This window comes from Ooceraea biroi, chromosome 10 (assembly GCF_003672135.1).
Source record: "Ooceraea biroi isolate clonal line C1 chromosome 10, Obir_v5.4, whole genome shotgun sequence".
NCBI classification, from domain to species: domain Eukaryota; kingdom Metazoa; phylum Arthropoda; class Insecta; order Hymenoptera; family Formicidae; genus Ooceraea; species Ooceraea biroi.
Genome location: NC_039515.1, coordinates 13,793,872 through 13,817,670, shown reverse-complemented (window position 1 = coordinate 13,817,670; position 23,799 = coordinate 13,793,872). Strand labels below are relative to the sequence as shown.

General features: G+C 37.6%; 1 protein-coding gene and 2 pseudogenes across 1 annotated transcript; 2 read left to right on the top strand and 1 right to left on the bottom strand.

Annotated features, from left to right (window-relative positions):
• The first annotated feature begins 19 nt into the window (after nucleotides 1–19).
• Nucleotides 20–2,053, top strand: LOC113562738 (annotated as a pseudogene).
• A 400-nt stretch (nucleotides 2,054–2,453) lies between these two features.
• On the bottom strand, nucleotides 2,454–3,406 carry LOC105282179 (NADH dehydrogenase [ubiquinone] 1 beta subcomplex subunit 2, mitochondrial). Its single transcript, XM_011343948.3, has 3 exons — nucleotides 3,228–3,406; nucleotides 2,776–2,899; nucleotides 2,454–2,653 (listed from the first exon to the last, which is right to left on the bottom strand). Exons 1-3 carry the CDS (start codon nucleotides 3,326–3,328, stop codon nucleotides 2,576–2,578), a joined length of 303 nt encoding a protein of 100 aa, XP_011342250.1. The 5' UTR covers nucleotides 3,329–3,406; the 3' UTR covers nucleotides 2,454–2,575.
• Nucleotides 3,407–16,932: 13,526 nt separating this feature from the next.
• On the top strand, nucleotides 16,933–19,359 carry LOC113562751 (annotated as a pseudogene).
• The last annotated feature ends 4,440 nt before the right edge of the window (nucleotides 19,360–23,799 follow it).

Below are 23,799 nucleotides of genomic sequence, written 5' to 3'. Positions count from 1 at the left end.
AATTAAAAAGACTCCTTAAAAAATGGAAGAATAAATGTTTTCAGGCTGATGTTGATAAAGCAGTAAACGCTGCCAAACGGGCGTTCGATAGAAATTCAGAATGGCGTCAAATGCATCCCTACACGCGTGGGCAGCTGATGAACAAGGTAGAACTTTATATCGAGTTGTTTGCTAGTTTGTTTGTTCAAGAACTTGCACTCTAAGTACAAATGAATAACATAGTTCGCAGATCTTGTCACGCGCGATTTAGATTATATCGCCACTCTCGAAACACTTGACAATGGAAAAACTTACGCAAGTGCCGTTGAAGATATACAAGCAAGTATCTGTACTCTTCGTTACTATGCAGGCTGGTGTGATAAGATACATGGGGATACCATCCCGACAGGTAGTCATTTTACAAATTCTCCAAACCTTATCATCATGTTGTCGTAATTCTGATTTAACAACAAGAAACAATGTCTTATTTATTGCTTGATTAGGTCATACCAGTGTGACACTGACGCGAAAGGAGCCAGTTGGCGTTGTAGGGCAAATCATCCCTGGAATTATCCCTTCATGATGTTAGTTTGGAAGTGGGGTCCTGCACTGGCTACTGGATGTACTCTGATCTTGAAGCCGGCGGAGCAGACACCTTTGAGTGCGCTTTACGCAGCTGCTCTCGCTAAAGAGGCCGGATTCCCAGCTGGTGTTATAAATGTTATCCCAGGCTACGGGCCAACTGCTGGCGCAGCTATTGCTGAGCACCCGGAAATTCAAAAAGTTGCCTTCACCGGATCCACTGAGGTATTCATCAGATAAATACGTCATGTATACAATAGTACATATGTAATACGAGTAATTATGTTTTTTCTTTAGGTCGGACGTATCATAATGGCAGCTTGCGCTAAAAGCAATCTTAAGCGTGTCAGTCTTGAACTAGGTGGCAAGAGCCCGCTCGTTATTTTCGATGATGTCGATGGTACGTGTTGCAAAACAGTTTTATGCAACCGTACATATTATTCAGTCATGAATTTTATATCTCGATTAACTCTGCAAAACATTTTTATGCAACCGTATATATTATTCACCTTGACTAACTATTCTTGTTACTATTCGTAGTGAAGGAAGCTGCGGAGATCGCGCACAACGCAATATTTGCGAATCATGGGCAAAATTGTTGCGCGGGATCGCGCACATTTGTGCACTCGAAAATATACGACGAATTCGTAAAGCGTGCTAAACAATTGGCGCTCAATAGGAAAGTGGGAGATCCGTTCGACAAAAAAACTGACCAAGGGCCACAGATTGACGACGAGATGTTGAACAAAATTATCGACTTAATCAATTCTGGTAAACAGCAGGGCGCTGTCGTGCAGGCTGGTGGTAATCGCGAGGCAGCGTTGGCTATTTCGTGCAGCCTACTGTTTTCTCAAATGTAACCGACGACATGAGAATTGCTAAGGAAAAATTTTTGGCCCGGTGCAGTCGATCTTGAAATTCGACACGATGGACGAAGTAATTGAACGTGCTAATCGTACAAATTATGGTCTTGCCTCCGGCGTCATTACCAGAGACATTAATAAGGCTTTGGAATTTGCTCAAGCGGTGGAAGCTGGCAGTGTTTGGTAAATACAGAAAATTTTGTAAATTTTATGAATTAATAGTTTATACAAATATATATGAAGTTGTCTGCATGATGATAATTATAATAATTTCCAGGGTGAATTGTTACGATGCTATTACACCTCAAACACCATTCGGCGGATACAAAGAGTCTGGTATAGGACGTGAATTGTAAGTGCAAATTAAATGCTGCTAGGCTCTATTTTATAAAGTGTAATAATACATATATTGTTGAGTCCGTTGCATTTTTGTTTTAGGGGAGAAGAAGGCCTAAAGGGATATCTCGAGATTAAGACAGTTTCTATCAACATCGCCAAAAAGAACTAATTGAATACGGATGTTTGCAAGTTTCAAAATAATATATCTTAATTTGAATATTTTGGATACAATTGTCCCGAATAAAATTCATGTAACCGAATGTTAATAAAATTATATATATGTAACGAGATTTGTTGTAAATAATATTAATAACAAATTGGCAAACAAAAAACAACATATTTAAAATATATAAGCTTATTTTTTAAATTAAAGTTACGTCTGTATGATATTTCGTTTTTATAAAGAAGAAAACATCATAAGTATTGTCTGAGGTTTTAATATTTCCACTATAAAAATTTTATGGAGATATAATGTGTTATGTGTTAGATATCAAATATATCTCAAATAAATTAAATAATGCAATAATTATGACATAATTATATATACTAATAAAAAAGTTCTTGATGACAACATGATGAAGCAAATAGTTCAATATCATAGACTGCTAAAATTTATCATCAGAAAGTTATCATGGCAAGGAGATTGAAGTTGATAATATTTCACAGTAATAAGGAAACTGATTTCTATAAATATTATATTTCTGTTCCATTTGAAACAAAATTTTGTAAACTTTTATTTTTTAAATATGTATGACATACTGATACATTTTACCTTTCCGTAACACTACTGCAGAATAATCTTTGACGTATTATCAATCATCGGCGTCATCTGGTGGTATACCTAATTCCTCATCTGTCCATTTAGTTACATCCGGGTATGGAAACTCTCCCTGAAAAATAAATTGGAAGTTATTGATATTAATATTAGGATTATAATGTATGTACAGTTGATGCAGAGTTACATACATGACAGTAAAAATGACAAATAATTGGGAAATCATCTCATACTTACGACAAGGTGACCCCAATCGTGCCAGAAGTGCCATAACACCCACCACCACATAACACCTCCAAGAAATTCTGCAGCCCATGCCCACTTCTTATCTTCTGGAGGAAGTTTACGATAACTTACTGCACTGGACACAAATAGAATAAAAGATTACTAGATAGAACATAAACGATTTATAGAAACAAAATGAGATCTGTTATATAAATTACAACAATACAAAATTTATGCACACATACCTACTATTATAAAACACAAAAATTACATTTGTCCATGTTTGATAATTGGTTAAATAATTATGGATAATTATACACGATTATTACACGTTTAGATAACGTAAATAGAATTTATTCTTATCACTATCCATTTTATCATCATTATTTAGCACATTTATGAGCACTAGTAGTAAAACATTAGAACATAACCTACAACGTGGAATTATATAATACTTTACTCACTGATGACCTAATCTAACGAAACCCAAATTCTGTGCGGGAACCTTTGTTTGACTATTTATGTAGGCAGTTCTTAGCAAATTCAATCCTCGTGATGTTATCATGGTTAAAAAAAGCTCTTCATATCACTTGCAAAGACTCGTCAATAAACTGCACTGAACTGTACTCACTTGCCCAGTGCAAGTGTTTCTCGATACCACGAGCAGATTGTACAGCTAGTTCTGACAGTCACTCCTAGATGGCTGTTGGTACGGTCAAAGTCACGCTGCGAAGCGCTTCTAGACACTTTCTATCCTTCTTCTCATCTGACAGAAGGAAAAGGATAGAGAGTGTCGGGATTTCGAAGGGGACAGTCGTCAGGTGCACAACGGTTGTTCCGAGTTTTCTTTTTTTCAACTTGTTATTTCGTATTTTGTATTTCACTCATTTTTGCAATTGGCCGTATCGAACCTGAAAAGGATCGGGTGCCATTAAACACTAACAAGTAACACTACCCAAGTGTCACACGCCGATTTTGATAAGCTTTGAATATGTTGTTGTCTAGGTCAAAATATGAGATACATATTTTTTTATATCGGCCCGTTTTGCCATTAAGGGGGTGAAACACCCTCTTGAAAAAAATCGGGTTTTATATTTCTTAGCGAATACCGTCGAAACAATAAAACATATAAGAAAAAGTTTCAAGTAAAAGTTTTATGGATTCTAATGTACTTTATAACAGTGCAATCAGATTTTTCGAAAATGTCATATTTTTCGAAATTCCTTTCCCCCTCCACAATTTTTGAAAATTTTAAAATTTATCTTTCAGCAAAACTTCAAGCATATTTAACGACAATTCAACCATATATGATAAGGTCATATTCTGAAAACGCATTTTTCAAAAATAAGCTAAAAGTACCTCTATATCGCTACATACGCGCCCCGTCCGTATTCTCGTATTTAATACGCTAGTTACTCCTGGCAACAGTTTTTTCGCACAGAGATAACAATGAAGTCGGGGGATTACTTTTAATTAACAAAATAAGTCAGGTTTTCGCCCTCTGCCGGACCCAGAAATGGTCAACGTAGAGCTGACAAGAAAATTTTACTTTTTTTATTTTTATCAATATTTCTAAATTTGTTTGTTTTTTTCTCTATAATTGCATATATACTAACATTTCTTATGAATCTGATTGCACTGTTATAAAGTGCATTAGAATCCATAAAACTTTTACTTGAAACTTTTTCTTATATGTTTTATTGTTTCGACGGTATTCGCTAAGAAATATAAAACCCGATTTTTTTCAAGAGGGTGTTTCACCCCCTTAATGGCAAAACGGGCCGATATAAAAAAATATGTATCTCATATTTTGACCTAGACAACAACATATTCAAAGCTTATCAAAATCGGCGTGTGACACTTGGGTAGTGTTACTTGTAAGAAGAAGAAGAAGAAGAAGATAGAAAGTGTCGAAGCGCTTCGCAGCGTGACTTTGACCGTACAAGTCAAACGTTCATTGTCTCTTTCATAATGTGATCGTTGACGGTTTTTTCTTACTCGTAGTGTACCAAATTGTCTTGCTCGCGATATAATCCGTAATATTGCACTATGTCTATGTCGATCTGGATATCGTTCATTTAATACTCTTGCAGTTTCAGCTGCATTTTTTCCACATTCACCAAAAGTTATCAAAATGTCTACAATTTGTGAATTATTGTAATTAGCCATTACGTTCAGTGCTACGACTAATCTCATACTAAGGCTGCGTTCGCTTTGGCACTCGCAACGTTTGTAAGCATCACTTGTCTTTACAATCTTCGTAATAATAACATTATGATAGCAGTTTCCAAAGAAAACACAGCTCATAAACATAGACCTAGACATACTGAGAGCCAAAGCGAACGACAGATGGATACACAGATCATACATTTGAATTTTATTTTATCATGTATCTTTGGCCTTGATTGATCTTGAATGTTTTTATGTAATGTATCATTAAATTTATATTAAAAAGGGCTACTATCCTATAAAATTAAAAATACAGCATCCCATTAAAAAAAAAGAAGTTGACTTTGAAATGTCCTCCACGCCTCCACTCATAAAATAATCGTATCCGTTATATGGTGTCCCCCTTTGTACTGAACATATCGGTATAAACTCTTTTTTCATGTCTTCAAATTTCACTAATAATTAAATCGGTCACTTTATACGAATCACCCTGTATATACAGAAAATTCTTTATAAGCTATAATAAATCATCATCGATATCAGAAGCTCATCGATATCATCTTTATCGCATTGATCGGTCATACAGGTATATGTTACTGATTGACAGATCGTTGTAGTATTTTATTATTTACTATTTATTTTACACTGATATTCGAGTTTGGCTTGGTTCGTCGTGAAGTTTTGATACAATTTGTACGTTATATCGCTGGATATATTTCTCACCATTCACATTTTAATGTTTTATGCGTTAAACTACAATACAAACATTATTATTCGTATTTAATCATAGATATGTGCTAATCCATCTAAAAAATAAATGAGAAGGCTCAAGAAAAAATCAAAATGGTAAAACAAGAAAAGAATCAGATTACGTACTACTGAAAAGTGAGTTGGAAGGATCGGAAGCTGATGTAATAAAGCAAGTAAGAACAATAAAATCGTGAAAGTATTGCGTTGACCACACCGGTGTGAACCTGGCACCTGACTTTAACGAAATGAAAATTTTCGGGCATATTTCGTTTGTACCTCGTTTGTACCTGTTTGTACCATCGTTCGTTTCGTTTGTACCTCAACAGTTTAAAAGTTATAAGGGATCAAACAATAGCCAGCACCCGACTAAAAGATATCCGCATTTTAATAATGCCATTCGAAAGAGTATGGTTTGTACCTTCAGGAACCATCGTTTAAATCGTTTGTAGCTCAACGGAACCGGAAGTACAGGCTCTTCAAAAAACATCCAAGAGGTACTTTCGCCAATTTTCGAGATATTCGAAAACGGCCAACGGCGGTCGAAAGAGCTCGTATAACGCCTGTTTGTACCTTCGTTCAAATCGTTTGTACCTCAAAGGAACCGGAAGTACAGCATTTTCAAAGTAAAACAAATAGTTGTTCGTACCTCCGTTGTTTGGAGAGATATCCGAAAATGCCCAACGCCATTTAAAGGAGCATAGTTTCTATTCGTTTGTACCTCCGTTCAAATCGTTTGTACCTCAAAGGGACCGGAAGTACAGGCTCTTCAAAAAACGTCCAAGAGGTACTTTCGCCAATTTTCGAGATATTCGAAAACGGCCAACGGCGGTCGAAAGAGCTCGGATAGCGCCTGTTTGTACCTCCGTTCAAATCGTTTGTACCTCAAAGGAACCGGAAGTACAGCATTTTCAAAGTAAAACAAATAGTTGTTCGTACCTCCGTTGTTTGGAGAGATATCCGAAAATGCCCAACGCCATTTAAAGGAGCATAGTTTCTATTCGTTTGTACCTCCGTTCAAATCGTTTGTACCTCAAAGGGACCGGAAGTACAGGCTCTTCAAAAAACGTCCAAGAGGTACTTTCGCCAATTTTCGAGATATTCGAAAACGGCCAACGGCGGTCGAAAGAGCTCGGATAGCGCCTGTTTGTACCTCCGTTCAAATCGTTTGTACCTCAAAGGAACCGGAAGTACAGCATTTTCAAAGTAAAACAAATAGTTGTTCGTACCTCCGTTGTTTGGAGAGATATCCGAAAATGCCCAACGCCATTCGAAGGAGCATAGTTTCTATTCGTTTGTACCTCCGTTCAAATCGTTTGTACCTCAAAGGGACCGGAAGTACAGGCTCTTCAAAAAACGTCCAAGAGGTACTTTCGCCAATTTTCGAGATATTCGAAAACGGCCAACGGCGGTCGAAAGAGCTCGTATAGCGCCTGTTTGTACCTCCGTTCAAATCGTTTGTACCTCAAAGGAACCGGAAGTACAGCATTTTCAAAGTAAAACAAATAGTTGTTCGTACCTCCGTTGTTTGGAGAGATATCCGAAAATGCCCAACGCCATTCGAAGGAGCATAGTTTCTACTCGTTTGTACCTCCGTTCAAATCGTTTATACCTCAAAGGGACCGGAAGTACAGGCTTTTCAAAAAAAAACTTGAGTTAACTAAAATGTCCGTGTGGATTCTTTTGGCAGAATACAAAAACGCAAAATTTTAAATTTTAAATTGTATTACAATTTTGTATTAAGAATAAATAAAAAAGCAATTTTGTTTAAAAAATCTGCACGGACTTCTTAGTTAACTCAATATTAAAGTTTCATTTATGTGACAAAAATATAAGTCTACATAAAATAAATATATATTCTTTCAAAAAATGTGTAATAATTGAGCGTAATAATTGAGTGACTGTGAAAAACGTTTTCATGAGGTATAGCAGTTTTTCCTACTCAAAATACAAAGTGTAAAAGGCATCTAGCTATTTCATAAAAAATCAGTATAATTACAAACTGTACGCATTATTGCTACTAAATTTTCTAAAGTGTAAAAATGGAGCACTCAACCAATGCGCGATGAAATCCCACGAAGTCCATCGTAATTCGTCAGTTCATTGATGAAATTTCTGGAATCTAAAACTCTTCCAGGCTAGAATTCCTTGTCTTATTGCGTATTCTTCATTGACAGTCTTTACTTCACTTTGCACTTTACACTCACGACGCATCATGAAAGTCATGAATGAATATCGTATGTCGGAACAAACAATCACTTCACTACACTAATTGCTGCGCATTATGATAGCGAGCTTGTTTCTGCAATATTTATTTAATATTTATATATAATATATTTAACGGGCGTTTGTACGATGGCCGTCGCTTAATTTTTGCGAATTATTCGCGGCATTATCTCAATCTTTTCGCAATCGAGAACAAAATCTCATTTAATTGATGATGCTTTTGCCACATTATGCTGGGGCTTGGCTATCTTGGAAGTATAACAGAGAACAAGATTAGAGGTAAATGAAACTAAATCAATATGGGAGCAACGCGAATGAAGGTCGCCAGTCTCTCCCGAGCAAAAACCATGTCTAATATCTATTCAATCTCCTTAATAGCGAATCCTATTCTAAAAAAGGCGTGTAACTTCTTAAAGTTCTTTTTATCGTCATTATTTAATGCATATTATAATAAATTCGAAGTTTAGAATTCAGGATCGAAGCTTAGTGTATACGAGCGGGTACATATACAGGGTGTCCGAAATAAAGTGACTCAGACGGAAAGTACAGGTAGATAGGAGTAAACCGAGAAGAAAAGTCAAATACTATTTTTCGAAATTCGCAATAGTTATTAAGTTATTAACATATACGTCTGAGCCAATAAACGCGCTGAAAGCGTTAGGCCGGACTCGGGAGATAGAGCGAGAGGCGGGGTCAAGAAGAGTGGGGCGAGGGGGGAACCGCGAGCGACTCGCGAAGCGCGGCGCGTGACATATGATACCGCGCCGAGAATCTATTACGTATTTGTGCTTTCCGTACATTGCTAACGAGGAAACAATTTTCCAGCGCGGTGTTTTTAATAGCAAGGAAGTGATACGTTATCATTTCCACACCACCTAGTGGTAGATAGCTCGGTGCGTTTTTTTTTATAGTGATTTCCCCGGTAGGCCTAATCCACTCTCATTATTTAATTCGATTAATTTAATTGAATTGTTCGAAATGTCGTCCCCTTTCTCGTACGCAGAGGTCGGCTCTTCGTACAATATCGCGTATGGCACGGTGCGTCTCAATTTTTGTACAGCGCGAAAAATTGTACGATATGTTGGATAATATCGCTGTTTAGTACTTCGAACACCTTGAATACCTCAAACCGAGATTCCCGCGAGCCATCAGGCAGCAAACAATGTTCGTGTTTTGTCTACAGTTGCTGAAAGTCAATTGAAAGTCATGTTCTGCCTACACGATATTTTCGCACGATATTTTCTTGTACAGTCGCGTATAAGTCTCGTGTTCAAGATATTCGAAGTGTTCGAGGTGTTAGACAGCGACGATGCGATATACTACGGAAGAGTATACGAATATGATAGTGGCTTATGAGCTAGCAGGCGAAAATGCGCGTCTCGCGGCTCGGATTTATGCCTAACGATTTCCTGGGCGTGCATATTATCCAACATCTCGTACAATTTTTCGCACTGTACAACAATTGCGTGAAACGGGGTGTCTCGTGCATAATACGAGAGGAATTCCAGTGCGTCGTGTTCGAGCCGACCTCTGCGTACGAGAAAGGGGACGACATTTCGAACAATTCAATTAAATTAATCGAATTAAATAATGAGAGTGGATTAGGCCTACCGGGGAAATCACTATAAAAAAACGCACCGAGCTATCTACCGCTAGGTGGTGTGGAAATGATAGCGTATCATTTCCTTGCTATTAAAAACACCGCGCTGGAAAATTATTGTTTCCTCGTCGGCAATGTACGGAAAGCACAATACATAATAGATTCTCGGCGCGGTATCATATGTCACGCGCCGCGCTTCGCAAGTCGCTCACGGTTCCCCCCTCGCCCCACTCTTCTTGACCCCGCCTCTCGCTCTATCTCCCGAGTCCGGCCTAACGCTTTCAGCGCGTTTATTGGCTCAGACGTATATGTTAATAACTTAATAACTATTGCGAATTTCGAAAAAATAGTATTTGACTTTTCTTCTCGGTTTACTCCTATCTACCTGTACTTTCCGTCTGAGTCACTTTATTTCGGACACCCTGTATAAATCTCAACCGTGTTAGTTTGAGTTTCGTCGGGTTTCAAGAACGAATTCACGATATAACCTTCACCTTAAATTTTTCGATAGTTATCGTAATTAATCATATGTATACGATTGTGTTCATAGAATTGGATATATAAATGATATAATGTGAATATCACAATAACTAGAAATTTAATGAAAATTAACTTGAGATTAAAATTTGCTAGGAAATATGTTTGAATCGCGCGAATGTATAATAGAAATTATTATTATTGTATATATATATTCAGATAAATATTTCCTGGAGAATATATTTGACGATTTGAAATATAAATCAAAGCAGCAAAGGAATTAATATTTGCTTTGTCGTGTTTTACAGACACTGAACTGATGCCGTATTTTCGCGAGTGCAATCAAGGACTGAGAGGAGGAGGAGGCTCAGGAAGGGCAATGGGCGACGCCAGGGCAAACGTAAGGTGAGTAATTGGTAGATTTATTTAACAAAAAGTCGAATTTCCACGTTTTATTATTTATGAATGAGATAAATACAATTTCTTTTATAAAATTTGACTTGCATCATCAATTAATCACAAGTTTTAATTGCAATAATAAAAGTTGGAATAATTATTTCTGTTCCAGATTAAACGGATCTTATTAAGCAGATATTTTTTTTTATATTTTTTTATATTTTTATAAATTTTTATTAAATTTATTATATTTTTATTTACTTTATATATTTATATATTAAATGCGTGTCTGAAATTTAATCAGCTTTTCATTATTTTTGTTTCAGAAGTGAGTAGCAGAATGTGTGTGGCCGATCCTGAATCGCGGCTGGCGAGTGACAAGCAACAGTATTTTCTATGGTGGTGGATATATTTTTGTAACACTCAGTGCGATTTACTGTAAATAATAGAAGTAGATGCTTTTCTATGTAGATTTGTGCATGCATATACGAATTATTGATTGAAGATTGGTATAAATCTTAATGTGTTCATTTTTAGAAGTTCATTTTCATAGACAAATTTGGTTTTAAATCCAACATATTTTTCAGTTTATTGAATCTGTATTATATCTTCCTATATTATATCTGTATATATTTTCATGATGGATTTATACCACTTAAATCATTAATTTAATTTTTCGCCGTAGACATGCATAATTGTCCAAATACATATGCATAATTGTCGAATGAAGCAGTACTGAAATTCGCCGCAGCAGTTGCGCCAAATACGGCGCCACACAGATTTCGTAAATTTCTCGAATTATATTAATTATTATATTATTGCGGTATTTAATTATTCATCCACTTAATCGAATATGCATAGTTTTCGCGATGCTATTAGAGACACGGTGCGATTAAATACACGCGATCAAAGAATAGTTAAGATGAAAAAAGTTTCAATTATTTTATTCGTATTCATTAAAAGATGCTGCAATCTAATCATGATTATAGTTTATTGTTCAATTTTTCTCGTTATATTGATTGATATCATTTATATGCTGCTCGCGAATATATATTAGAAGACTTCGCGATCGCGTTATAAATTTTATTTTGAATAGAGAAACGTAAAACATTGTTAAATAAAAGTAAAATCGTTCTAAAACAAAAATAATAAATATATCGCGCAAACAATCTTCGCAAATACATTGTGGAGCCAGACTTCACAAATACATTGCAGAACAATGTCCGCTATTGCGGAAATAAGCTTCGCCTTGCTATGCGGAGCAACTTCATCGTGGGATCACGCCGCCAGTCAGTGAGTGAAGTGAAGTGAATTTTGTTCAGACAATATTCGTTCTTATAATATTCGTTCGATAGCTTTCATGAGTATCGCGTCGCGAGTGTTAGCGCGAGTGTTAGCGCGAGTGTTAGTGCGAGTGTTAGTGCAAATTAAAGACTAAAGACTAGAGTGCAGACTAAAGATGAAGGATGCACAAAGGAAGGAAGTCCAGGAGGTGAGGAGGTTCCAAGCGATCACTTTCATCGATAGATGGACTAGGATGGACTGCGATTTCATCGCGCATTGGTGAGTGCTGAATTCTTTCGCTTGTAGAGTAGTAATAATGCATGCGGTAGTTTGTGAATCGCACTGATTTTCAATAAAAAATTTATTATAATTAAATATGTTTTACACTTTTTCATAAAGAAAATAATTCATAAAGCATTTCATAAAAACTAATGTTAATGTCTAATAAACATTTTTTTACAGTGAAATTTAAATTTAAATTACAGTGAAAGTAAATTTTTTCAAGTCTTAAATAAAGTATGTCTTTAGTTGGATTGATATTTCACTGTGGATTTCAAGGGCCAGTCTATTATCTTTCGGGCGATTACTAAAAGATCGCTTATTGTCGATACACGTTACACAATGCGGAATATCATGTAACGAGTCGCCATATCGTATAAATGTGATTAAATACCAAAGAATCGAAATATTCATGATTGAGGCTGTGTCACGAATTTTTGTACTCAATCTTCATAGAATTAACAACAAGTTAACTCGTGAAAGTGTTAAAGCGAATACGCATCGTGTGTGCTATGTTTTCTAATAATTTAAAAAGATTTTCATATATAATATTCAATTAATGCGTTATAAGGAATATTACTTGTCGATGTAGTGTTATCAACATCATGAAGAGCAGAAAATGTTTACTTGTTTTTACGACTTAAAAAGCATCATTTATCGATTAGAAATTCTTTTCGGAATATGAAAGTGTCACTAGCCAATAATATTCGAGCAATAATGATCTCATATTAAGAGTACCCTGAATATCTCATTATACGAGCCACGCGCCTAGCGGTTCCGCGATCATGAAATCTAACCTCTACAATTAAGCAATTCAACAAATCGCGTATTTTCCTGTTACTACGATTCTACTCTATCATGCATACTGAATTTATTGCCAACCATTTCCTTATTATATAATAAACAAGGTTTAAAGACTTACCTCAAGTTCCTTTGACATGTTCACAATTTCACAAACCTTTTCTTGCAAAGGCTAAACGCAATAACGAACAATGAATTTTTCACTAAATACATTTTACACCAAGAGTAATAAGTTCATGGTGGAACTAACAGATGGTGCTCACTAGTTTAGCAGCAACCCCATTATCTCATATTAGGAGCATATCCCATAATAGGGGATTCTCCTCTATATAATATTAAAATATATTCGAGAATCATAAAAAAGAAAGCGACTTTCAAGTGTTCTCTCGTACCTTCTTGAGAGTGCTTTCAAGAGAATTCAGGAATATTAGTTTTCAAGATATACTTTCGGCGCTTCATAAGACTGGCGTTGTAATAATTTTAATTTGTGTTTACGCGCGCGCAGTGCATCAGCATCGTGCAATTCACGTAACCGAAATATCATCATTGGTTCATCGTCACATTATCTATGCACTTCTAGCGAATATATGACTCATGATCTCGGAAATATATTACGAACATAAACTTGATATATCGTTGATTAATTGCGCAGTTCGACATTCTGAATTTTGTTAATGTTCCCATTTTAAGTCATCAGAAAAGTCATTTAGAAAATGAAACTTCGCCAATTTGGAAAAACGCGCTATACACATAGAGGATCGAGCAATAATGATCTCATATTAAGAGTACCCTGAATATCTCATTATACGAGCCACGCGCCTAGGCGTTCCGCGATCATGAAATCTAACCTCTACAATTAAGCAATTCAACAAATCGCGTATTTTCCTGTTACTACGATTCTACTCTATCATTGCATACTGAATTTATTGCCAACCATTTCCTTATTATATAATAAACAAGGTTTAAAGACTTACCTCAAGTTCCTTGACATGTTCACAATTTCACAAACCTTTTCTTGCAAAGGCTAAACGCAATAACGAACAATGAATTTTTCACTAAATACATTTTACACCAAGAGTAATAAGTTCATGGTGGAACTAACAGATGGTGCTCACTAGTTTAGCAGCAACCCCATTATCTCATATTAGGAGCATATCCCATAATAGGGGATTCTCCTCTATATAATATTAAATATATTCGAGAATCATAAAAAAGAAAGCGACTTTCAAGTGTTCTCTCGTACCTTCTTGAGAGTGCTTTTCAAGAGAATTCAGGAATATTAGTTTTCAAGATATACTTTCGGCGCTTCATAAAGACTGGCGTTGTAATAATTTTTAATTGTGTTTACGCGCGCGCAGTGCATCAGCATCGTGCAATTCACGTAACCGAAATAATCATCATTGGTTCATCGTCACATTATCTATGCACTTCTAGCGAATATATGACTCATTGATCTCGGAAATATATTACGAACATAAACTTGATATATCGTTGATTAATTGCGCAGTTCGACATTCTGAATTTTGTTAATTGTTCCCATTTTAAGTCATCAGAAAAGTCATTTAGAAAATGAACTTCGCCAATTTGGAAAAACGCGCTATACACATAGAGGAAAGTCCCCGATTATGAGATACCATATCGATTTTGCCGAATGTAAGGAAATCTATAGGCAGAATTAAAAATGTAATACGTTATCTTGAAGAGATTTAATAAGCTTAGGTTGGTGAAATGAAAAATCTAATATAAATATTATTTTTTTCTGAAAATTAAAAAAATTTGAAAAAAGAGCTTTACGCAGGATCGAGAAAGTGTGCTCCTAATATAAGATACCTCGAGAAATCGGTGTTAAAAGTGCAAAATACATCAGTATTGCAATTAAAAAACTTTATTAGATAGTTTTATAAAATACTGCTACCACAGCCTTCGCCAAATCTTCACGATTCCACTGTCGATGCTTTCTCGTACCTCTAACCTCCATAGTCAGATTCTATAAAAATTAAATACACAAAAATTCGTAATATAAATTCGTATTAACTTTTCTTTAACCTTAAGTAGTATTTTCTTTCATTTTATTACATTACATAATCCTCATATTCGAGCAATAATGATCTCATATTAAGAGTACCCTGAATATCTCATTATACGAGCCACGCGCCTAGCGGTTCCGCGATCATGAAATCTAACCTCTACAATTAAGCAATTCAACAAATCGCGTATTTTCCTGTTACTACGATTCTACTCTATCATTGCATACTGAATTTATTGCCAACCATTTCCTTATTATATAATAAACAAGGTTTAAAGACTTACCTCAAGTTCCTTTGACATGTTCACAATTTCACAAACCTTTTCTTGCAAAGGCTAAACGCAATAACGAACAATGAATTTTTCACTAAATACATTTTACACCAAGAGTAATAAGTTCATGGTGGAACTAACAGATGGTGCTCACTAGTTTAGCAGCAACCCCATTATCTCATATTAGGAGCATATCTCATAATAGGGGTTTCTCCTCTATATGTGTATATGCACTGATATACACACGCTTGCTCGTGCACGGAAACGAAGGCACACAGACGGCCAGCCGCGAACTATGACGTAGATGGATCGCGATTCAACTGCGGATGTAATTACATCGCGGACCGAGCCGGAAGTGGAAACGGTCTGAGCGCTTTTGCGGCTTAAAGAGCGGCTTTATACGCTCGAATTACGCCCGATCGACCGCGATCGACGTCGCCTCCCCACTGCATGAATCGGGAGAGTTGCAAGGCGCAAAAAGTATTCCCTCGCTGCATGTAATTCTTTCTGCAGTTTAATAGAATTAATTAACATGACAAATTTACATGACTTACTTCGTACTCTTGTATAGCTACTTTAATTATTCAAATGTTTGAATATAAATTAGGCTCGCGATCTCTACACTGCACAGTGGGCCAGAAAACTCACAAAAAGTGGCAAAAAACCAACACTCAGATTTTTACTCAATTATCACGATATCTTAAAATAGAGTAGTTGAAGTGGCCGTAGCGAAATGTTTTTACAGGTTATTCAAAATTTGTTCATATAGGGGCATCATGAACAAGAAAAATGTTATTTGTTTCCTAACGTATTTATAATTTCTTTTTCGCATATGAAAAATTTAGCTTATCACTTTTAAAGGTTTTTCTTTTATGTAATATCAGTATTACGGGTATTTGAATTTGAAAAAGCTAGTAAAGATCTGTGGACGTTAACCTGATTTGAGTATCATGACTTCTTGTGAAATCAATTTTATTCATTTCGCTTTTGTACAGGTTATTGTTTTCCTGCTCCCCGAGACTCCACTTTCTAATCAAAAATTGAAGGTGTCAGGATCTTCATTATAATGTCTACTTTAAACTTGTTCGGCGATATTTTTGCGAATACTGTAATTTGCTATGTGTACATGAGTTTTAAATCGCCCAGATTTGCTACGATTACGCGACTAGATACGTACAATAAGGTGCATTAATTCACGTGATAGCGAATATTTATTAATAGTAATATATTTATTTAATGTTAATATATATATTAATATTATATATATGTATAATATATAGGTATATATATAATATTAATATATATATGTTAATATATAGAATGCATTTTTTCACGATATAAAGCTAGTTTGACGGAAAGTTTTTAAGTTCGACAATTTATCTCACTAGTTTATTTCTCATTGTTCTAAATGTAACAAATAGAAAATATTTTGTCCTACGCAACGGTGCCCCATCTGCTGATAGGCCGCTCTACCGTGCCGGCACTGTCTCTCGCGGCGCTTGTACGCTCCGAGTAGGGAGTAGGAATTTTTGATGTCAGATTCGTTATCAGCAACCTTGAAAACCATTAAATATCAAGTTCCATACAAATCCGATCAAAATTAATAGATATTGACCGCCATATTGGATCCACTAATTTGAATATTGAATTTTCCATGTCAGATTCGTTATCAGCAACCTCAAAACCTCAAGTACCTCGAATTTCAGAAAAGTCTAAAGAAATCTTGAATTTTGTCCGCTTTTGCATGCTTTCTGGCCCACTGTGCACTGTGTAAATCTACAAAAGATTCATCGAGTCGTGGCAAACGATAGTACCGGTTTACTTCTGATTTCATCGATAGGATGAAATCAGAAACGTCTGTTACTCCGATCTGTGCGTTACGATTGCAGGTGATGCCGAGGGAATCTTGCTCCGGGCTGCTGTTGACCCTGGTGTCGGTATTCGTCGGCCTGTGCGAATCCTCTGCCGCCGGCGGGCGCGACATCCAGCGCTCAGCAGCAGCAGCAACAGCAGCAGCAACAGCAACATCCGGTCTGCAAACCCGGCCTGGAATTCTGGTCTGCCGATCGCGCCGCCTGCTGGCCGTGCACCCGATGCGCCCCGGAATTCACCCTGAGCCCGTGCGCTGTGCACAAGGACGCGATTTGCGGCCCGTTCTCGGCGCTCGAGCTCGACTGGGTCCTTTCTGTCGTCGACGAGAAAGAGCGTCCCGCCGGAGGCTGGCGATGGCAGCCAACGTCGCCTCGAGGAAACCGTTACGTCGAAGATGTTCTGGCGGTTTCCCGAGAAACAGACGAAAGAGCGACCCGTTGAGGAAGCCGGCAATCTCGTCGACCTCGATCGAGAAAGAATGAAAGTTCGATCGACGAAGAGCCGGTCTCCGCCTCGCCGGAATCAAAAGTAACTCAGAATAGTACTAGGTCATTAAGTATGAACTTTACAAATAGAACATAAACTTTTGCAGTTTTTGGCACATGGACATGATTATTTTCCAATCGAAGTATGCGCCCATGTTATCTACACACTTCTGCCATTTTAGTGGTAGTTGGTCTATGCCTCTACTATAGAAGCCAGGAGTACGGGAATCGATGAAGTCGCGGAAGGCTGTTTCGACTGCCTGTTGAGAATTGAAGAATTTTCCCACCAACAAGTTGTCCAAATTCCGGAAAAAGTGATAGTCGGTAGGTGATAGATCTGGTGAATATGGTGGATGACGGAGAGTTTCCAATTCCAACTCCCGTAGCTTTGCCACGGTCAGTCGTGCAGTGTGCGGTCGAGCATTATCATGCAACAGGATCGGCATTGACCGATTGACCAATTTCGGTTGTTTAATAGCAAGTTGTTGCATCATTTCGTCCAGTGCTTGCAATATACTTCAGCCGTTATCGATGTACCAGATTTCATAAAGTTGTAGTAGATAACACTTGACCTGGACACCAAACAGTCACTATAAGCTTCTTCTGTGTAATGTTGGGTTTCGCGTGATGTCTCGGTGGTTCATCAGCGTTCAACCACTGATGTGAGCGTTTACGATTGTCGTAGAGTATCCACTTTTCATCACAGGTCACAATTCGATTAAAAAAGATTCATTTTGTGACGGGAAAGCAAAGAAAGTGAAGCCTCTAGACGTTGCGCCTGCTGCGCATCGGTCAATTCGTGCGGGACCCATTTGTCCAACTTCTTTATCTTACCATTGCAGCTAAATGAACCAATATGGTGGGTATGGAAACATTGAATATCGATGCCAATTCACGTGTACTTTGAGATGGATCGGACTCTACTACGGCTCTCAAGTGATCATTATCCACCTTCGTCTTTGGTCTTCCACGTGGCTCATTAGCGAGGCTGAAATCTCCATCTCTGAAGTTTTTGGAACCAATTGCCCACCGTTGCTTTAGTAGTTGAACCTTCACCAAATACAGCGTTGATATTTACGAGCTGTCTCCGACCCTGTGGTTCCACGGCGGAACTCATATTCATAAATCACACGAATTTTGGACTTTTCCATAGTTTCTATAAAAAAAGAATCCACCAATAAAACTAATGAAGATATTTGAAGAAACAAATATGACATTTGAAGAGCGAACATACATCTATCACACTAACCTAACCTGATACTGACGTCTGGCGCCAAATTTGAGATAACAAATGTTAAAGATGGCGCTTTTACATTTGTAAAGTTTCATACTTAATGACCCAATACTTTGATCAGTTTTAAATTTTCAAGTTTTCTTCTTGTTTTGATTTTAATCCAAGTATGATTTCGTGATTGATAAATTCTTTAGAAAATTGCATTATGGATGCACGTTAGAAATAGATTTGATTATTTTGATACACTTGCTGAATTGTACGAAGCAAGTGAATTAAACATAAAAACTGCTAATTGGCAAACTTAAAATTACTAATGTCGGATTGGTTGCCTGTTGTAATAAGCGTAGAAAAATCAGCGTGCGTCGGCGAAAGCTGGCACCGCTTTCGCTCTATTTGCTATGCCACGTAGAATCACGTTGCCAAACTCGGTTACATTTCGTATTGTGTTTTGAAAACTGATCTCGTCAGCATGATGGCGTTTCTGAAGAAGATAGAGTTAAGAGTTGACAAATGTTATCGCAGTAATGAATAACACTGGCTTTATGACGTAGACGGCACACGATCCTCGGGAGAGGAGAAAATCTCCCGGCGAGGACAACCTACTGTGGGATTGGCAGACTGTTGCGTTGGTCCTCGCGGTTTGCGCCTGCATAGTATTCTTCCTGGTAGCGGGATGCTCGGCTCTCATCTACGCAAGACAGTGGCGGCGGATGAAGAAAAACTTTTGAGCCGGGTAAGTAATCAAAGTATATAATTTTAAAACAAATCAGATATCACTAGAGGAAAGTCCCCGATTATGAGATACCATATCGATTTGCCGAATGTAAGGAATCTATAGGCAGAATTTAAAAATTTAATACGTTATCTTGAAGAGAATTTAATAAGCTTAGGTGGTGAAATGAAAAATCTAATTTAAATATTATTTTTCTGAAAATTAAAAAAATTTGAAAAAAGAGCTTACGGCAGGATCGAGAAAGTGTGCTCCTAATATTAAGAATACCTCGAGAAATCGGTGTTAAAAGTGCAAAATACATCAGTATTGCAATTAAAAAACTTTATTGGATAGTTTTATAAAAATATGCTACCACAGCTTCGCCAAATGCTTCACGGTTCCACTGTCGACGCTTCCTCGTACCTCTAACACTCCAGTCAGATTCTATAAAAAATTAAAGTACACAAAAATTCGTAATATTAAATTCGTATTAACTTTTCTTTAACACTTAAGTAGTATCTTTTCTTTCTTTTTATTACACACATAATCCATATCCTCAAGACGACAATAATGAGCTCATATTAAGAGTACCCTGAATAAATATCATTATACGAGCCACGCGCCTAGCGGTTCGCGATCAATGAAATCTAACCTCTACTAAATTAAACAAATTCAACAAATGCGTATTTCCTGTTACTAGTACGATTTCTACTCTACTCATTGCATACTGAACAATTATTTGCCAACCATTTCTTCATTATATAATATAAACAGAGGTTTAAAAGAACTTACTCAAGTATCCTTTACATGTTCACCAATTCTACAAACTTTTCTTGCAAAAGCGAAACCGCAATAACGAACAATGAATTTTCACTAAATACATTTTACACCAAGAGTAATAAGTTCATGGTGGAACAACAGATGGTGCTCACTAGTGTTAGCAGAACCCCATATCATTCAATTAGGAGCATATCTCATAAATAGGGGATTCTCCTCTATATAATATTAAAGAAATAAATTCGAAGAATCATAAAAAAAGAAAGGCAGACATTTCAAGGTTCTCTCGTACCTTCTTAGAGAAGAGTGCCTCAGCCAGTAACCTCTCAGGAATATTAGTTCTTCAAAGATGATAACTGTTTCGCGGCCCGTCAATTAAACCCATCGCACCGAAGGAGGATGAAACCGTTTCCAGGGGCCGGTAAGTGTAAAAGATAGAGATTTATAATTTTTTTAATTGGTTTAGCGGCGGCGCAAATGCTATTCAGCGATCAGTGCCAATTCACGTAACGAAATCCAATCATCATCGGATTCAATCCCGTCACATTACTGCGGCGGCATCATGACCCGTCACAGGGACGTACTCGAGGCTCCATATCTTGACGCAAAGAGAGGGCGCGTTCGGGATGCAGCAACGAGAGAATACAGGTGCAACGTACTAACTACCTGAACCGCGATGGACGAGTACAAGAGAGACAGAAAGTCCTTAAAATGCACGACGGGATTTCATTCTAGTTAGAGTGGGCTGATCACGGCCGCTCCTCACCTTGGAGAACCGAACCATACCGCGCCCGGCATTATGACCTCCCTACCAACGTTCAGCGCACGCCGTGCCTGTAGTCGCCCCACAATCGCCGTCGTATCGTACATCGAATCATGTACCTCGCTAATCTCGACGTTCGCCTACAACCCTCCAGACAAGGACTTCTCTGAATAACAGGCAAAAAGACGACCCAAAGATACTCCTCTTGACCTCAACGGTTTAAAATCAGTTATTCACGAGCTATAAACAGAGAAATATGAACCAAAAAAAACACACATTCTTTCTAAATTTAGAAAATTCAGTAAGCCTTTCTGTTATAACTTACTCGTCTCCGAGATTGCAAGGCGGGAGCTGCCGAAGGAAGATTTAGGAGACCCGTGAAACCATAAAAGATGATCAATAAATTTTTACGAATTCTCTAATTTATGGAGAAACTATACAGCGGATCATTATATAACAAACACATTAGGATGCAATTTACTGAGTACATATATTAAAGATAACAAAAATATTAAAAAAAGGTATCGTTTTATATCGATCTGTGGAGAAAGAACAGCATGATATCGCCTGTAGAGTCGTTCTTGAGAAGGCCATTGCGGTTAGTGTGCAGCCTGGCAACTATGCTAAAGAAATCGATATGTGCCAGCATCTATACCCAACAGCTGTTCAGTCGTAATCAAACTGTAACAAAATTTGAAAGTTACCCATTTCTCCGAATGAAATATATTCAATGAGATTCCCATCAGTCGAGCGCAACTCGTAGACCTGTATAATATTCAGACGAAACATTTAAGTCTATAACAATTACTAATGGTAGAATGAAAAGAGTTCAAAACACTATTGGCCCATAAACAATCCTACTTTTGTCCTTCTAGAGCTCGGAGTACGGCACTATTTCCAGCACATTTCAACTTTTCTATTGGTACTCTCTTGAAGGTTACATCGAATAACAGGATAGAGGGGAAAGATCATAAATATCGAAGACAGAATAATGTTCAATTTTACTCGAGAGGATCCCTAAAGAAGAGCGAATACATCCGTTCGCAGGGCAGGAGGAATGACTCACAGCAATTTTGGCCAATGCCGACGACGGCGGCTGACTAAGATTTCTCCAGGGACGACCTCTACAGGCGATTATATTCAAATCAAGAAACCAAGACTCAAATTTTTTATTATCTACCCGATTACCACACACATGTAACCTCAAAATAAGAATAGCGGATCCCAAAGTTTATAATAGAGCCCGATCCGCCTGCATCTCCCGGATTTCATCCAAGAAAAAGGAAAAATGAGCAATTCAGTAAAATTATACGCGTATTTATTCTACAAACCAGTTGATGCTAATGAGAGACACCGAGGCTCCCTCCTACAACCCACCATATCATTCAAATAAATCATTGAATGGCATACTGTCATATCGAGACCCAAGGAGAAGGACAACAGGTGCTACCAAATATATGCTAATATAAATATGCTAGTATGGTAGACACACTACCAACGAAAATCTTGGAATATCTAGCTGCGCACTTTATACGATAGAGCGTTTCTCAAATGCCCGAGCCCGCAAATGCCCATTATCTCACAGCAGGGTCAGCTCGTCGCGACTCGGGCCGCTTCTGACGTGGAACCTTTATTCACGACCAACCTAAAGAACGGCAGAAAAAAAATTGTAGGTAGTGTGAACGATCGGAAAATCAGGAAAGAAGTGCATTAATCTGTCTGATCCTCCTAACACATGAGATAGAAGTGGAATTGCAAATAACTGTCGTACCCAACGAATTAATATACGAACCCATAAGAAATGTAGAGATAAGCCACCGCATAGACGAGTATCACTGGACCTCCGAGAAAATAGAGTTCGCAAGAATAAGACATTGTCCCGATACGGCTTTGAGATATTCTCCTAGAGTTATTGCACTCCTGATCATTGTAAATACACGAGACACCACAGCTTCCCGAGTTTCGATTGAGCCCAAGACACATAATACTAGGCCGTTTGTGAACAGAGTCTACAAATTCTTCTTAGAAGATTAGGAATCAAGATGTTCTTTTAGATCTCACAATATTCTGAAAATTCAAGAATATTTTGAACTGCTACCAAATTTGTATCTAAACCTCCTTCGTCCCGAACGAAGAGATGGAATCCGAAGAGCCGATAGCACGAAGATGATTGAATCTAGATTTTCGAAGTTTTGCTATTTTCAAGATTTAAGGAATATGCTCTTCTTTTCAGATAATAAAAATATGACTGTCGCTATAAGCGATCTTATTTTACGCATAGAGATATACACAAAGATGAAGTAACTAGCATTAAGTCCCCCAGAAATGCTTATCTGTGGATAAGATATGAGAACCATCGACATACAAGAAGACAATGGGACGAAAATCTTGGCTCTCTGATATCAAGACGGACAGCACGATGGCTTACATGAGATAACGTATTGACAACGGAAGAGCTGGACTCAAGGACCACTCCAAACGAAGGCACTCCTCGGGTGTTAGGATCCTATGATACACGAGCGAGTGTGTTAGTAGCGAGTATGGTCACCACTGCACATATGCAACGAGGAAGAAGAGAAGATCGCAGTCCGATTCTTGTTTCTGATACTCAGCAAAACCCTTTTTCGAAAGGACTCCCCGAGATTAATGAGAGTATTGGTGTACCGGCGCGAGAGCAGAAGGATTCCCACGCGTTAGACAGTATGCACTACCCGTGCAAGTTCTCTCGCCGTATTTACTTCGCGAGCGGCATGTAGTTGAATCGCCATAACAGTGTAACAGCATCAGGAACGTGCCGGTGCACGCCTTGGGCTCGGTCTACGGCTGACGGAAGGAATGGAGAGATCGTAGAAAAACCTACGGACATAATACACACTACTGTTAGGACCAAGCTGCACGTCGATCGTGTGCCCCCCG

Bases quoted from the DNA above. Each gene is read 5' to 3' on its own strand.
- LOC105282179 (XM_011343948.3), bottom strand. From the start codon at position 3,328: ATGATAACATCACGAGGATTGAATTTGCTAAGAACTGCCTACATAAAT. The intron at 2,900-3,227 runs GTGAGTAAAGTA...ATTTGTGTCCAG, and splicing joins TTCGTTAGATTAGGTCATCA to TGCAGTAAGTTATCGTAAAC. The intron at 2,654-2,775 runs GTAAGTATGAGA...TTTATTTTTCAG, and splicing joins ACGATTGGGGTCACCTTGTC to GGAGAGTTTCCATACCCGGA.